The following is a 17670-nucleotide window of genomic DNA, read 5'->3' as shown; positions in this document are numbered from 1 at the left end:
CGGGCTGTTAAAGTTTGGGAACCACTGCTCTAGGTGCAGATTTGAAAGGATATTGTCCTTGTGTTTGTGACAGTGCCCCTTACTCTTGTGAGAAGCCCTAAGTAACAGTTGTTTAGACAGCTGCTTTGGCTTTCACTCCTGAGCTTGTGCTTGGAGGTGCACTGCCCGCTAACTGAGGCTGTTGTTTGGCGGGTGCCTCTCTAGCCCAAGTCCAACTGAGCTCTTATGGCCTCCTCCATGAGATGCTTCTGTTGGTGTCACTAAGCATAACCCTACGTAACTCGAGAGGGTGGAAGGCCACAAGAGTATGGAGCCTTCCTGGTTTTAGGCCTCAGCAGACAAGAGTCCCTCCATGTCTGAACTTTAATCGACCTAAAAGGCCAGGTGTAATAGCCGTTATCAGTTGCAACAGTTCTAACTGGTCTAAAGCAGAAATAATGAGGCCTGTGCACCTTAGCAGAAGGACAAGATAACTTGCAGAAGGAAAACTTACTAACGAGCTGCCGCGGCCAAGATTACTTAATGCACCTGCGCTTACGTAATTGCTACAGGGGGAGGAAGGAGGAGGAGGGAGGGGAAACGAGAGATTGCTAGTCAGTGAGAAAAGTTCTCATGGATATAAAGGAATAGACTGCTTGTTTTAGGTGTGCTTGATCTGAGTCAATCTCCCTGCACCGCTTTGAGATCTCAAATAAACTTGGTTTGCTTCTCCACCCTGGTGTGTTTATTGGCGCGGCACACCAGGCGACAGACCCTCCCGCTGTTGCTTGGCCTCAGGCAGTTATCTGCCGGCAACACTTCTTTAGTCGGAGCCATCATCCCTCATGGGTTCAGGGAGGGAAGGACTTACAAATGCTGCATCTGACAGAGATGTGACCCTCCCCAAGGCAATAAAGGCAACACTGCAGCTCATCACCCTTGGAGAAAGGATGAAGGCAGGAAATTCAGTTCTTTAACCCTGGCTCTGGGCATGGTCTTTGCAGAGAAAAGCTCTGAGGGTGGGAGAACTAAATTACACTACCTAGACTAAACCTCACTACTACTACTACTAATAAAAGAAACGATTTAGAATATCTAGGTCATGAAGAATAAACACACAGGTCACTTCAGAGGCAGAGGATTCCCACTCAGGCCATGCAGCACTAGAAAGGAACCAGCACCACTCTGCAGGGCGCCCATACTCCAGACGGGCTAAACAGGCAGAGGCAGAGACACGTGCACGCGGGGTTAGTGATGGTGTGTTGGAGACAAGCAATGCTCCCGCATGTGGGATTGGGTAGGGGGATCTCTTCACCACGGGGACATCTCCGGCGGCAGCAGCGGCGGCACCCCACCCGCAGGCGGCCCAGCGGTGCCTCAGCAGCGGCGGAAAGAGGAGCTCCGGCTGGGAGAGCGCGACGTCAGGACAACCTCTCGCTCCGGAACGCAACCCCGCCCCTCGTTCGCCATATCCGCGTTTCTCCGCGGCCATGAGGCGCGCTCTCCGGTGCGCATGCGCCGGCCGTTTGGCTCTGGGGCTCGCGAGAGGCGGGGGCCCGAGGTTGTTGTGGAGCGGTTGGAAGCACGTGAAGCGCGCAACGTCATCATAAACACTAGTAGAGAAAATGGCGGCTCCTGCCAGCAGCAAGGTAACGGGGGAAGGGGTTGGCTGCTGCCCGCCGGCTGGAGTGGGAGGCGCGGCCTGTGCTGACGGCAGCGCCCGGCCCGGCCCGGCCCGGCCCTGGTGCAGCCCCGTGTGTGTCTGTCTGTCTGTCCTAGGCTGGGGGTGGGGGAGCGAGGCCGGGCGCGGCGCGGTCCCTCGTACTGCTGGGGTGAATTGCTTCTTAGTCCCGGCGGGGTAGGGGGCAAGGGAGATCCCTTTTGCGGCTGCGGGGGGTGTGTGTGTCTCCCCAGGCCGTGGCGCCCCGTGGGTTGGGGGATGGTTCCTGTAGCGCGGGGAGAGGCCGGGAACTCTGTGCTTGGTCCAGAGGGACCCCTTAGTGGGGGAAAGGGAGGTGTATGGTGACAGCGACCTCCTTCGGGCCGCCCCATCCGAGGAGCTGGTGACATCGGGTGCCTGGCCCCGACAAGCGGTGTCTGTCTTGCCCGGGCCCACCAGCCGCTCGTGCTGCAGTCCCAGCGTTTCCCCAGTGCTGGGGGCGGCGAGTTGTTGTTCGGCCCTTCGTTTGGCGGAGGTAGCTCAGCTCCAGTGTGTTTCCGTGGAGAATACCAGGCTGCTGCTCAGTTGGTGGCTGTTTAAAATCGTAGCGCTTTTGTGAAGAAGTGGAGTTGTCCCATTGTCCTTGGCCATGGTGTTTCGCAGCCACTTTCTTTGCCAGGGTGGGTTGGGTTTCAGTGGAGTGACATGCATCCGATGAAGTGGGTATTCATCCACAAAACCTCATGTTCCAATACGTCTGTTAGCCTATAAGGTGCCACAGGACTCTTTGCTGCTTTTAGTGGAGTGACTGTATCTATCTTTTGATACTTTGGGATGTATGGTCTGTAAATAGAAGGTATTTTAACATAAATCTAATGATTGTGTTAATGTAAATGTCTGTGTGTTGATTGAACCTTTGATTCATGGTTGAGCCCTGCATGAGACTATTTTTTTTTAGTTCCATCCTGCTCTGCAATTCCTACTTTCACCTGCTCCTGCATTGTTTCTTGCATTTTTATCCCATTCCCACCTGCAAAAACCTTAGATCCTGCAAATCCCACAAGAGAGACAGATACCCCCATGTTACTAAAAAACAAACAAAAAAATCGTCAGTTAATATATTATATACATAATTAGAATTCAGACACAATTTTTATGTGTTAAACTGACGAGAGATTTAGTATTTTCCAGCAAATTACCACGGTCTGGTTGTGGTGGGTTTTTTGTTTGTTTGTTTTTTTGCTCACCTGATCCCACCCACAACAAAGTACCTTTTACCGACTCTTGCTGTTATGGCAGCAGGTCCTGTGGGACCCACAGGATCCGAGTCCCATTGCAGAGCTCTAATTCCTTTATTGTCTTTGACTGTAGCACCATGATTTAACAAAGAGAAATTCTGGAATTTAACTCTAATGTGAATCTTGGTTTGCATTCATTTGAGGGGATTAAATAAAATTGGATCCAGGTTGTCCTTCAACAAGTTTTTTATTGTCAAACAAAAAATTCTGCTTATCACAATTCGTGTTCAGAATGATTTTTAAAAAACAAGTTACATTCGTATGTTCCACCCTTGAGAACCAGCTACTGGAGTGTGAACCTGAAAATCCTAGGTATGTTGGCTCACTGGTGCACATCACCAAAGTCTGAAAAGAAAGAATGGTGTCCTACTTCAGTCTCCTTGTAAATGTCAGAACATGGCAGTTTCAGTGGTATTGCTCTTAACTCAAGAGAACACACATAATTAGCGAAGTGTACCTTTCTCAGAGGGCATTGAGTAGTCCATCTAGCTGAGTGGAGTTAGAGGAAGAAATTAGTAAAGAGAGCTCCGTAATAGATTGCTGTCCTGGTGCTAGATAGAGGCTGCAAGGAAACTATGCAGGAGACCATTTTTCATTGTTAGTTACAAGTTGGATGAGGTGAACTGTCAGTTCACCCAGAATTGTTAAACTATCAATTTAAAAATATGTTGCAAACAAATTTCTTTAATGCTGGACATTTTAGACTTGATTTTTTTAAGAAGCCTGTTTACTTGTTACTGAGTTTTGTTTACTACTTTGCATTTTTCATGAGTTGAACAAAATTCAACTAAGTCAGTTGTTTTTGCTTTTAATCAGTATAACTTTCAGATTCCTAGTGCTGCAATGTTTGTTTCAAAGGCTGCAGGTAATATTTGTTTTGAAGGAGCTATATTCATTGAAAAATGTATTGGGTTGTTTTTACAAAAATTAAATTTTGGGTGAAATTTTAAATGGTGTCCATTACAGGCCAGCAATTTATTGGATGATCAACATTAGAGTCACTCTTCTTTACTAGGTGTCTGTGCCTCTTCCCTTGAAATCCCCATCTTTCTTCTTTCCTTAATCAGGGACTTGATACCTTATTCTGAAAACTTCAGCAGTGAGAAGTTGAAATGGAAATTGGAACAGTGTTAGTGTAGGCTTCTGTAATGATGAGAAAAGTAGACACTGGTGATATACAACACAAAAGTGTTCCCTTTTCATAACCTGAAGCCATAATAACAGACTAAAGCCTACTAGTGGATCTCAAAGTAATTTTTTTCTTAAGAGGACAGTCTGTAGGCTTGACTGCTATTTTTTACTAACTTTTTTCATTTATTTTGAATACTGAAGGGAACTCTGTTTCGCAAGGCTAGATAAAATACTTACATTCTTTGCATAACTCATTTTTCACATTCTAGCTCATAAATGTCATAGATACAAGCTAAAACATGCGGAGTGCTGATCTTTCCAAGTAAATACAAACTCCCAAGTTGACATGTGGGCTTGGAGAAAACTCTCTCCCCCTGCCAAGGACGTATCTACATTGTGATAAAGGTCCATGGATGTAAGTCATGGTTTATGCTAGTTTAAAGCATCTGCCCTCAGGGTTTGCACCAGAGCAGTTACTTCAGTATAACCATGTGTGACCAGGATCTCAGGGGGGTCAGGCTAAGATTGCTCAATTAGGGCAAATTGTGAAGAATGGGGCAGATAACCAGCAGTTTTGGGGAGTATTCTAAAATTTAGATTCACCAGGCCAGCAACAAAACAGCTTCTGCAGTCAAGGCACTGACTTTCTCCCTACCTGTGGGGTGCTTGGCATGTAGGAGGTGCTGGGAAGGAGGGGGAGGAGTTGATTAGTGAGGCCATCAGCAGACGGGAGGCACTGGGGAGAGAGGGGAGCTTGGCTGCCGGTGGGTGCTAAGCACCTGCTAATTTTTTTTTCTGTGGGTGCTTCAGCCCTGGAGCACTCACCTATGTCTACAATACCTTACTGGTTACCCTGAAGCCAGAAATACAGTTCCGTTAAAGTAGCCCAGTCTTGAGCTCCCACCCAGACAGCCAAGTCAAATATGATGAAGATTACTGAAAATCTTGTTCATCATATAAAAATTTCTACTAATCCCAAAGGATTGAACACATTACCCACCAGATTAATGAATATCTCAGATCTTACCCCAATACACGCTTACAGCCAATTCTTATTAACTAAACTAAAATTCCATTAATTCTCCCCCTTTGCTTCCTGAGTTATCCAAGATCAGTGGTTCTCAACCCATGGCCCGCATGTGGCCCAATTAGCACACAGCTGTGGCCCAGCTCAGTTGTGTGCTAAAGGCCATGGTCGTGCCCGGGGTCTCAGATTCCCAGCTGCCTGGGGGTACAGGTTCAGGCAGCCCCGCTGCCTAGTGCGGTGAGGTTGGCCTCCCACTGGCCCTGTGGGATCGGGAGTCCGGGGTTACCATCTGGCCCTGGAGGGTTGGGGGCCTGTGAGCAGCTGCACAGCGGGAGACTGGGGAGGGCAGCCAGTCTGCCCCACATGGCATGGATCCTGGGGTCCGGAGCAGCCATCCTGTCCCGTGAGCTCCAGGGTCCGGGACAGCTGCACAGCGGGGTCCCTGGGCGGGCAGCCGGCTGGCCCCGTGGGGTCCCGGGGCAGCTCTGAGAGTTCTGGAGTCTGGGGTAGCCTGCTGGCCCCATGAGCTCCAAAGGCCTGGGCAGCTGCACGGCAGGGGTCCTGGGGCACTGTCCCTGCATGGCGGGGGTCCAGGGTCGGGGTCTGGGCTGCCAGTGCCCTGCCGCCCGGCCCCTACAGCCCAGGTAACACATTGTAGGCCGCATGTGTGGCCCACAATATGTAATAACTTGAGAACCACTGCCCTAGATCCTAATTCTTTCACTTCCTTACTTTAATTTTTATCTCTGTCCTATTGCAGTCCCTTCTTGAGGGCCTCAGTCACTCACTTTTTCCTCACTGGGTATTCCACTTTTACAACATGTCCAAGTCACGTTTGCTTTCTAGGTCCTATTTGTAATGGTCCTGCCTTTTGATCATACATTACTTCTGATCAACATGCAAAATGTTTCTTGATACTCATTGGAGTTTTGCTGACAGTCGAGGACAGTACATGGTTCTTGTTTTTCTTTTTACTTGGCTGTATGTTGTACCAGTCGTAAGGGCAACATCTTAGCTGTGCTTATTCTTTTGTAGCTCTGTTTTCTGCATCATATGTTGCCTCTGTTATACAAGTCATGTTCCTGAGATGTTACATGACAGCTAAGATTTTGCCATAGTTTGTTCCTGCACTCTTTGGTTGTGTTCTTTGCTGTTGCCACACCTCCCATAATACCTTTGAACAGCCCTATTTTTCTCTTTTAATAATGATTATTCTGTTCTCTATATGGCCAATTTGTAGTATTAACTTAATTTGTTTTCATTTATTATGGTTCATGATTCGGATTCTTTTTCAAATAATGATCGCCTACATTAAAACACTTGTGAGCTTCAGTTCTCTGCCCTTTATTGCAGTCACTATGTTTTTCTGTGCCTAGTGTAAGACCAGGCCATAGAAATGTTTAAGTACTAACAAAACAGTTACTTATTTTATATTTCAACTAGCTGGAATAGTTGCAACTTTAACCATGGATCTATCACAAATCTGTTCAGTTCTAATGACAGCTTTTGTGATGCCAAACCAAACCATGCAAAAGAATGCCCATATCTGACTTAAATAAACCAAAAAAACCCCAACTCAATAAGCACTTCTGTTGCATAAATGCTCACAGTAAAAGTTGCTTATTACTACCTGAGGCTCTTACCCTGTCTGTGCTTAAGAGACTTGTTTTTTAGTTTAAATACCACTGTTATGTATAATTAAGTAGCTGTAACACTTATTCTAATAGCTCAAGACATTTTCAATGAACCTATGGCAGGACTTGAAAAATTTGCTTATTACCATCAAGTAGGAAACCTTTCCAGTGTGTGTGGTTCCCATTGTTTCCAGCTCTGGCAAGCCTGACAGAAAAGCTACTTAAAGCCCCAACTCCTGGAATGAAATGAGAATTCCACTTTAAAAAAAGCTGATTTTTCTATTCTTTATCATTGTCATGAAAGAGCTCGAAGATGTGATCCCTAAATGCTCCAAAAGCAGAATGCACATAAAGACTCTATTTATTTTGTTAAAAGCTTCTGAACTCTAAGCCATCTCATGATCTTTTGGGGGGGCCTGATTCATGTTTTTTGAATGCTTATGGTTGATTAGCAGTGTCAGAATCCAAACCCCTCAATTTCTGCAGAATTTAAGCTTTAATTTAAAAATACTATTTGAAAGATAAGCTTCCAAATATGAGCTGTTGCACTGCTTTTTATCTTAATTCTTCAGCCTCAGTTCTTCCTGAGCCCACAACTCCTAGGAAAAACCTTGCAATAGTGAGATTTTGATGACTGCTAGCACTGCTTCAGCATTTACTAGGTTATTGTACCATGGAATACCTAGCTAGGATTGATTCAGTGTGACCTTTATATCCATTATAGTTGATAAAACAGAAGTACCTTGTCTCCACTCCTTCCCAGACTTGTATTATCCATGTGTGACTACTTCTTGAGTTGAGTTTTTTTGGTTTATTTAAGTCAGATATGGGCATTCTTTTGCATGGTTTGGTTTGGCATCACAAAAGCTGTCATTAGAACTGAACAGATTTGTGATAGACCCATGGTTAAAGTTGCAACTATTCCAGCTAGTTGAAATATAAAATAAGTAACTGTTCTGTTAGTACTTAAACATTTCTGTGGCCTGTTCTACATTACACAATTATGTCTATGTAAGGCAGCTTATGTTGGCCTAATTATGTCACTTTCTACAGTACAGCCTTATCCTGCCAATGTAAGTGCTGTACTACATGGATATAATAATTCCACCTCCATGAGAGGCCTGGGGATTATGGAAGTGTAGTTAGCAGGATGCAGTGTCTGTGCTCTGCATTACTTAAATCAGCTGTTAGCTTTCTCCAGTGGAGCCATGAAATTGACAAGAAAGTCGGGCAGCTAAAGCCCAGCTCCCCCTGCTTGCCTTTAGAGCTGGGGCAAGAATGGACCCTGCTCCCAGCTGGGAACTTTGGCTGTCTTGTCATTTTCACAGCTCCATGCTGGAGCTGCATAGCTCATGATTGGGAGCAAGTGGGAGCTGAGGTGGACAAGAACACCGAGCAGCTGGACTCTGCTTCCCAGGGATGGGAAGCCCAGGGGAACTGGGAGGTGGGGAACCCCAGGAGGCCCGCCGGAAGCCCAGTAGCCTGTGGAGCAGCGAGGCTTCTGGCAGGGAGCTGCCAGCAGAGCTGAGAGATGGGGCTCTCAGCTCCCCACACTGCCTCTCTTAGGTTGGTGGAAGTGCTCCTGGTCAGGACGCACACCACCGACCCAAGAAGGGTAATATGGACGTGCACCACCGCAGTAATTACTGTAGTGTCTGCAAGTTGACCTAATACAGGCCAATTTAAGTTTTTAGTGTACACATACCCTAAGTATTTTCAGTATATAGGTACATTTTCAGGGCATAGACAGTTACCATTCACAGTGTTTTGTTAAGCTAACTTATGAGATGCATGTTATTCCAAACTGTAAACTTCATAATCTTTAAAAGCCTGCACTTTTATCATGATCCATATAACTACCTCTGTCTCCTCCTTTCCCATAATTAAAAAAATTGCCATAGTGGTATGTTTTTTGTGATAACCCTCATGGTTCAGACATAAAAGGAAGGAAAGCTGGTGCTTACACAGTGTCTTCTTTACTTAGCATACTCCTATTCACAATTTGACCCATCCAAGGAATTAAAGAAGAGCACCAGATACGGAAAAAACATTGACAGTTAGTGAATAGTTTCCATTCTTGGAGTACTAATGAGGGAAACATTTTCCTCTCTGGCCTGTTGTGCTTAGAACTAGTTATGTAACATAGCCTTATTACAATCAATTTCTCTATTTCTGTTTTAGTACAATGTAGCATAACTTTTAAAGTTACTAATCATCATATGCTGATATACAGTAAAAGAATAAATTCATATTTTTCTTAAGCCTTTTCAAATATCTTAATTTGCTGTTCAAAAAGTGACCTGTGTGTTCCAGCATCTTAGTTGGATAGCAACCGTATTACATTAATGTCTGTGACTTTCACACCAACATATTAACATTCTGATAATTTGCAATAGTTAAGATAACTGCTGATGGCCTTTTTATATTTTCTTGGAAACTATGAAATGATCTAAAATTAGATAATCTGGTAAAGATTCTGACCCAGTTCAATGAACAATTTGTACTTCCAGCAACTGAAGGAAAAATCTCGGAGGACTAAGAAAGTGTTTGTGAAGGTGAGGAGACCACACTTGCGTATGGCAACAGCCTATCTACATGCACCACATTTTATACTTTTGCTGTGTAAGGGTGTTTAGATTTGGCTAAGGCTTAGGACTACTCAGAAGTTTAAGGGGGCCCAGGACAAAATGGAGAAGAAAGCGTCTGAAGAACGCTGTTGAAAACTTTAAAACTGATTTGTTATCACCAAAGGCAAATCACGTCTTGTTACCTTTTTTGCTTTTTTATAACACACTATTGTAATTTATACTCTTTGCAAGATTGTCCTCTGACAGCATCACTAAGGCTGATATGTGATCTCAGCTCATGATTAAGGATACAATTTAGTCACGGAGGTCATGGCTTCTGTGACTTTAAGGAAACTCTGACTTCTTTGGCATCAGCCCCCGTAGCAGAGGCAGGGGCCAGAACTTGGGCTATCAGTCCCTCTCCACTCCTGCAGGGTTTCTGCTTCAGCCCTTTTCCCTGCCTGCCTGTTATTTTTAGTAAAAGTCAGGGACAGGTCATGGACATCTATGAAATTTTGTTTATTGCCTGTGACCTGTCCCTGATTTTTACTAAAAATAACCATGACAAAATCTTAACCTTATCCATGGTAGATTGGGAGCAGGCTTTTTTTTAATTTATCAGGGCTAACTTGCTAAAGGAGCATTTCCTTTTTGGAAACTGAAATAGGTATCAAGATCAAAGTCCTTAGATCAAGGTCCTGGTCTGCAGGAAAACATTCTGTAGTCCTTGTTTGTAAATCTTGTATAACAGCTTAATTGAAGTAATTTTTCCAAAGTGTGTGTGTGTGTGAGTTTGTTTAGAAGGTGAATTTCTTCAGCAAAATCCTCTATCAAATCTCTTGGGTAACATTTTAATTGTTCTTGAGCTGATGTTAGCATTGTTTGTAGTCAGGTTCCAAATAAATGAAACAGTGCTTTTTTATTTTGTTTAGTTGTTTCAGATTTTCTTGTGATTTCCCTGATAAGAATGTCTGTAGCAGCATAAAGTCAACCTTGGACTTGGTTTCTTGGTTTTCTTGGTAATATGTGGTGATCCTGTCTTTGTTGTAGAATGTCTTCCTCTTTCTGCCCCTGTTCTTCTGACCCAGGCCAGCTGCTACAAGTTTGGACTTCTCAAGAATCAGAGGCCAAGATTCTTGAAGGTGCACCATTTCACTTGCAGGTGATTTCATCAGCCTTGATTCTTCACCAAATGTAAGCTCTGAGTCTTGAAGTAACATCTTACGTTGTTGATGGCTTGCAGGGTTTTAAGCCAGTAAAATGAATTTGAAATATTTTAACCAGACAAATATTCTACTTTATTGTATACGTCCGCAGACAAATCAACTTGGTTCTTTGGATTCACCAAAACTTGTAGAACTTCTCTCGATTGCTTTGATAGTGTTTTCACTGCTTCAGTTCTTCGGTACCACTTAGTGTGCAACAAAATGTTTGCAGATTTCTATAGAACTTTTAATCAGGCAGGGCTGGAATTGAACAAGTTGCAGAGTTTGAGTGTTTCCAAAGAAACTCTTTATGTCCGCACTTAGGTCTGCTGCATGCACACCACAAAGACTCGACTCAGACTGTATGCAGTATGCGGTGAGTAGTTTGCCTGAAGATTCTCCTCCAGAAATTCCAGCCATGTTTGACCCATTGTCCTGTCCTTGACCTCTACAGTTTTGAAGGCTGATACCACTCTTTTCAAGTATTCTGCATATTGGCTCTGCAATGTCGTCCCCCTGCCCCTGCCCTCCCCCCCCCGAGTCCTCAGACATCAAACAGCACTCTTTAATTTCCCATACATTATTTTGAGTTTGAATGTATCACAAAACAAAAATAATTTGCTCTCTATAGGCAGCATTTGGTTTTCTGTCAACAGTCATATCATAGTAGAATGCTTTCTGTACATTTTGGATAAGTGTTTAGGACTTGGTTTTAGCTGTCTTCTGTGAACTCCATTCTGATACCTCAGGCAACTGTAAAGTACAAAAGAAAAGGTTGTTCCCTTGGTCCCCTGTTTTGCTGTTAGATCTGCAAAATGAAACCAGCTAAACCCAATATGACATCTAAGATGCATATAAATATTTCATGCCATTTTATGGTTTCTTCCTCAACTTGTTTTTGAAGAGCACCATCAATTCCAGTGTGGTTCTTCAAACTTTTTTCCAGTCAAAGTAGAGTGAAAAATGGACAGAATTGTGCTCCTGGCTTTCAAACATGGTTACTTTTGAGTTCATCAGACATGCCAAGCACTGATAACTTTTGTTGCAACTGTTTACTGCATCCATCAAAAAGACAAGGAAAGCGAATCAGTTGTTGAGCATGCTGACCTCCATACAAGCCAATTTCTGGACACTTTTTTTTTTTTTTTCCTTTCAGCAAGGTCTTCAAAAATGTTTACTGGAAAAGTATTCAGCAGGAATCTCATGGAAAAGAGGCTGAGTTCTTAGGAACCTTATTCAGTAGAATCAAATCTTTGTCTGCATTTCTTAGCTGTTTCTGTGTATCTGGATCACTGCTAGCCAGCTTTTTGGTAGTTTCACTCTTCAGTTCTTTATCCAAAATTATCAGGACTGATATCTTTGTTCTCAGTATTCCAAACAAGAATTTCTTGCTTGTGAGATCCTCCTTCTGAATCTACTGGATATTGATAGGCATCTTTTGTCATCATCTTCACCTCCAGACAAGCTTCTCTTTCTTTCTGCTTCATTTTCAAGTAGTATTTCCATTTGCTTTCATTTAGTTTCTCCTGACAGATATCACCTTTTTCCAGACGTCTTTCCTATTCGAGTGTCACGCTCAAAAAGAAAACAGTTCTGTTACGTCATCTGCCTTTTCATCTCAGCTTTTATTCAGTACAGTACTGAAATAAAAACAGAATAAATTTTTTTCTAAAGGTAAAATGGGCTGCAGAGGAAGTGTGTACCATGCTAGTCATAAAAGAAGTAGGACATAAAATCCTATTAATGTGAGAGTCTGTCCATTTTCAGAAACTATATATGTAAAACAGAGTATTACAACCTTTTTGTAGTAGTTCAAGATGATATTTAATACGGTGTCTGTGTAGAGTACCTAGTATAGTGAAGCCTCAATCCTGTGATCTAGAAGAAGCTGCGCTACAAATTTAATAATGACTTTTGATGATATATTAACTTCAGAGCTTTACTTTTAAAAGACAAGGCAAAGTAGATGAAAGGTATGTCTACACTGCAGTGTCAAACCCAGGATTATCAGGATTTGAGTCCATGTACTCTGCATTTGTAATGCGAGGGCTTGAGCATCCACACTTATTGGTGACACTCTCGATTTAGAATTTCTGGCTTAGGCCCCAAAGCCTGGCTCCAGCATCCATGCAGCAATACGCAGAAGGATTCCAGATACTCCAGAGGACTTAGCCCAAGCCCAAAGAACTCTTCAGAGTGGTGAGGAACCCAAGGCAGGGAAATGCATATAGGAGTGCTGATTATTTTGTACAGATGTGTATATTTCTCATGCTATCTAAGTAAACAGTAGTGTTTTAGAATCCTGCACAAATTCTATTTGGCTTTCATGATCAGGTGCCATTGAAACCAGAAAGCCAGGTTTGGCAAGCCCGTCAACTGACTGCCTATTATTTGATCACAGTCAAACCCTGAACAGTGGCTAGATGTAGCTGTTTAAGTACTCAGAAGGAGTAAAAAATGTCAGCAGCAAAATTTCCAGAGAAATACATGCATGTGCATGTCCAGGCAAGTATAGTCACATAATCATTCACAAGCAGCTCAATAATATTGTTAAAAATCCATTCCATGCTCTTTTTTACTACTGTAGCACACCAGAAGCAACTACTACAGTAGTACACTGCCATCATCAGGAGGGTGCCCTCCACTCATTGGGAAGGAAACTGCAGCCCTCTGCTCATAGGGAAGGCTCTGTACACTGCAGCCTACGGTGGCTTGGGTTGGTTAATTTCAGGTGAGCCTCCCTTTCTTGCCAGCCTGGATTTGAGCAGACAGATTAGTGAAATGGAGAGCCCAGAGCCAGAGGGAAGAGGGCATGCACTTGACCTGAGCTCAGTGCTGCAGGGAGCCAAGAAAGCAGGGCCACCCAGAGGAGGGGGGGTAAGTGGGGCAATTTGCCCCGGACCCTAGCCCGGTGGCGATCCGGGTCTTTGACCGACATTTTGGCTATGGGAGGGTCCTTCAGTGCTGCTGAAGACACGGAACAACTGAAGGGCCCTCTGCCGCCGAAATGGCCTGCGAGTCCTGGCCTGGCGACAGTCTGGGTCTTCGGCGTCATTTTGGTGGCGGAGGGCCCTTCAGTGCTGCCAAAGATACGGCACGACTGAACAGCTGCCCGTCGCCGAAATGCTGCCGAAGACCTGGACCGCTGTCGAGTGAGTACAAGTGCTGCAGCTCCCCAACTTTGCCTCAGGCCCCCTGAATCCTCTTGGCGGCCCTGCAAGAATGTAAGTTTAAAAACAAAAATCAGCTATCCAGACCCCTTCCCCCCCACACTTCTAGGATTTGATTTCTGAAAACAGCTGAGCAGCTAACCCAAAGCCAAGCCATGGGAAAGAGTAAAGGGGAGCTGAAATCAAGCTAGTTCTACCTTTTGGTCCTGTACTAAGGGCTTCATCCCTGGTGACCTCTGTCTCATCCCACCACAACTTTCATCCATGCAGCTCTCTTCCCTAGCTAACCTGCCTCCCCCACCCTGCCCACTTCATTAGCCATTTTTTCCCTGCATCACTGTGTGTGCTACCTACTACGGAGCAGCAAAAAAGAACACATTTGAGTAAAATAAGCCTTGGCTAATGTGCTGCTCTCTCCAAAGTACTCCTGGTTTTAGCAAAGTATTTAATTAGTCTCCACAGACTTCTTTTCCTTGCCTGCAGATTATAGTGATCTCAGGCCAAGAAGCCCTGGAATGTGATTTCTTCTGAGGACATTTACAGCTGAGATGTAATGACATTGACTTTGTGTGCAAAAGAATGTAGTAAGAAGAGCCTGGAATGGATTTTATTAACACTACTGAGCTGCTTGTGAATGATTTTTTGACTATACATATTGGTGACTTCTTTCTCTAAATGTCACTGTAATTGGCAGTGAAAGTTGCTAGAATTGTCACTGGTCATTTTGACACTTGTTTTCTCATTAGGGAAACCAAAAGGTCACTAAATCTAGTGACAAAAGTAGCAAAGTTGGCAACAACTTTTTGAAAGCAATTAAGCTGGTTAAAGGGTATTGGTATTTTAGCACACTTACAAAAGGCTGAGCTAGTTAGAAGAGGATTATTACATTTTATTTTCAGAAGTGTACATTTCTCCATTTTGAACATGCATGCTGTTTTATATTTGAGGAACAAATATGTCCACAAAATGAATCACATAATGTTGTGTGTTTCACTTTTCAAAACCTTAGTATTGAGCATCTGGGTTTTTTTCACTCGGTTTCCCTCCCCTCCTCCCCCACCCCCAGCCAAATGAGTAGGTTTGTTCAGGTTCCCAACGACCCTGGTTTTCATTTCCTTGGGTAGACTTTTGATTAAGGTTATTTAAATCAAGCAGCACAGGAGATTATGCTGAATCTTGGCAGAGGAGAACACTGTTTAGATTTTTGCAAATTAATTTTTATATAAGGGAAAATATAATCTCACTGAGAAGAAATAGTTTGCACAGTAAGTAAGTCTTTAACTTTTGGTGTGCTTAAATTTACATCATATAGATAAATAATAAGATACATTCAAAGATCACCATTCAGATCAATTTTAATGATCTAAAATTCTTCCAAAGTAACTTTGTACTACAGTATTTCATTGATCTTATAAATTAATCTTTCAATATAGTGAAGTTGAAATCAAGCATTTTGTGCAACAACCATTTCTTTGTCCAGAATAAGACTTTGGAAACTCACTTTTTGTGTCTATGCGGCAGGATTAATTTTGAATTGCAGGGCAAATCAAAATTGTAGATCAAACTAATTGTATAGTACCATTTTGGTGCTGTAAATATGAATTTTAGGACATGACAGTAATACTGTGAGTAAAGTTCCCCATTATTATCTGTCTAGGTACTTACGTTGTCTAAATGTTGTTCTGCCATTAAAACAAGAAGTTGATCCGTTTTTGCTTTTTACAGGTTGTGTATGAACAAGAAGGGGTTTTCATTCATTCCTCCTGTGCAAAAAATGATGACCAGGACAGTATAATATCAGGAGTACTACGTGTCATAGAACAGGTAATCATTTGATACAGTTGTTAGATTTTTTTTCTTACATTTACCTTCAATGCATCTAACATACCTTCACAAGTTTAAAATATTAAAAGAAAAATCATCACTTTTTGTATTTGTTACTGAACACCATGATGTTTGGCAGCTATACCTATAATAATGTATGTATAAAGTAAACATACGTATATCTTTGCATAAATAGATAGATCTGCATTTTCTTAATTATAATCTTACTGAATTTGTGTTTGATGCATAAGTGTAACTTGTTTTGTAGGAAGCTGAAGTAATAGTAGACTGGAGACCATCGGATGATACTTTGGACTCTTCCAATATCCTCTGTGCTGGAAAGGTATGCTTATTAATTACTAGCTTTCACCTTTTCATCTCTCTGCAGGTTTGTTTGTATTGTTCATCAGTTAAATTTAGCTAGATGATCCTAAAACTAGAAGTTTGTTTATTCAGGGTGGTAGTTATTTTTTGTTACTGTAGTGCTTAGGAGCCCTCGCCCTCGACCCCATTATGCTAAGCACTGTAAAAACAGAACAAAAAGACAGTTTTGTTTTGCTGTCTGAGTGGAGAGTGCTAGGATCCAATGAAACCTGGTCTTCAGAGTATGAAAGAGGGGAATGCTACCACTATTACTCTGTCTAGACAAGGGTTTAAAGATGTTGTGTTAGGATGTTAGCTCACGCATCCTAACTAAAATGATTTAAGTCTGGGAGAGAAAATATCTTGATTAAAGCCTCTAGGCTTTAAACAAAGGTATTATAATACAAATAAATAAAACTTGCCTTGTTTTGATTAGAATTTTGGAAGGCCTTAAATTGAGGTGGGTAACCTGAGTGAACATCAGACATTTAAATCCTAGTCAAGAAAGACTAGGCCTAAGACAAGTAATTGTTTCCTACTCCTCTCTTGATGTTGCAGAAGTCTCTCTGCATGGGCTGGTCAGGGATGTGTGCAATCTTTGTATGTATGTAGATGTTAACTTCCAATTTTTCTAAGTGTTCAAACAGTAAGCTTATATCTACCTCAGCTATAGTGGTTTTACCTCTCCACTCTCATAAGCCCAATTTTGGCCTCTGCCTAGTAAGTATGTTAAAATAAAAGCCCTATAAAAGATTAGAATGTTCAAGATCCTTTAGCGTTGTTGCTTAAAAACGCATGACCCACAAATATCGAAAGCCAGGAAATTCTGTGTTGGTATTTACAAGAAGCACAAACATACGAAAGTGTGAGAATGCACAAAGTAGGTCACCCAAATAACTTTAACTTTTCCTCACGGCAATATCAGTCTCCAACTTCTCTCTTTCATTCCCTTTATACCCTGGGGTTGAAAACTGAACTCACTTAACTCTGTAGAGCAGATATAGCCTAAGTTGACACAAGTTATGCTGATAATTATAAACCACTATAATTACATCGCTTGTGCGTGTTCACACAATGCTCTTTGTGTCAGAGTGCATTCACAGTTGATGCTCTAGCATAGAGAGAGAGAGAGAGCGAGCAGTGCACTGTGGGTAGCTATCCCATTGTGCAACTTGCCACATTTTGCTGCTAGAAGTTGCGGGGATGGATTGCAGTGCATCATGGGCTCCCCATCCCATGATGCATTTTTTCTGTCTTAAGGAATCCTGTGGCACCTTATAGACTAACAGACGTTTTGGAGCATGAGCTTTCGTGGGTGAGTACCCACTTCCTCAGATGCATGACATGCATCTGAGGAAGTGGGTACTCACCCACGAAAGCTCATGCTCCAAAACGACTGTTAGTCTATAAGGTGCCACAGGATTCTTTGCTGCTTTTACAGATCCAGGCTAACTCGGCTACCCCTCTGATACTTTTTCTGTCTTGACATTTCATGGGCTTCCAACTATGTTTCGTAGCGTTTTTCAACAGCCCCTGTAAATTGTGCACCTGCCATCTCTGCCTAAAAGCATAGATCGTGCACTGACCTTTAGTCTTGTGATAAGTGTTATGAACAACGTGGCTGATCATGCAGTATTTCATGAACTGCAGATCTGAACAGGAATCTGTGGTGTGTGCTCTGCTGTGTGCCATGGACAGAAACAATTCTAGATTACTTTTGGTATTCACAGAGCAGCTGCGCATGGTGAACCTTCGCTACTGAGCTCAGGAAGTAAGCACTGAGTGGTGGTGTTACCAGGGTTTTCAGAACCC

General features: G+C 42.9%; 1 protein-coding gene across 4 annotated transcripts in view; it reads left to right on the top strand.

Annotated features, from left to right (window-relative positions):
- The first annotated feature begins 1487 nt into the window (after positions 1 to 1487).
- The window catches only part of TBC1D15 (TBC1 domain family member 15), an 84416-nt gene continuing 68233 nt past the window's right edge, over positions 1488 to 17670 (top strand). For 2 of the 4 annotated variants that reach the window (XM_030548724.1, XM_030548725.1), the window contains exons 1-3: positions 1489 to 1628; positions 15397 to 15495; positions 15764 to 15838. In XM_030548724.1, the coding sequence (XP_030404584.1) occupies positions 1605 to 1628; positions 15397 to 15495; positions 15764 to 15838 (198 nt within the window). In that variant the 5' untranslated portion in view covers positions 1489 to 1604. Of the gene's footprint in view, positions 1629 to 15396; positions 15496 to 15763; positions 15839 to 17670 lie in introns of all 4 variants that reach the window. The other 2 variants (XM_030548723.1, XM_030548726.1) reach the window with 2 other exon arrangements.

The sequence above is a fragment of the Gopherus evgoodei genome, chromosome 1 (genome assembly GCF_007399415.2).
Source record: "Gopherus evgoodei ecotype Sinaloan lineage chromosome 1, rGopEvg1_v1.p, whole genome shotgun sequence".
In the NCBI taxonomy this organism is placed as follows: Eukaryota; Metazoa; Chordata; order Testudines; family Testudinidae; genus Gopherus; species Gopherus evgoodei.
This window is presented reverse-complemented; position numbering and strand designations above follow the sequence as displayed.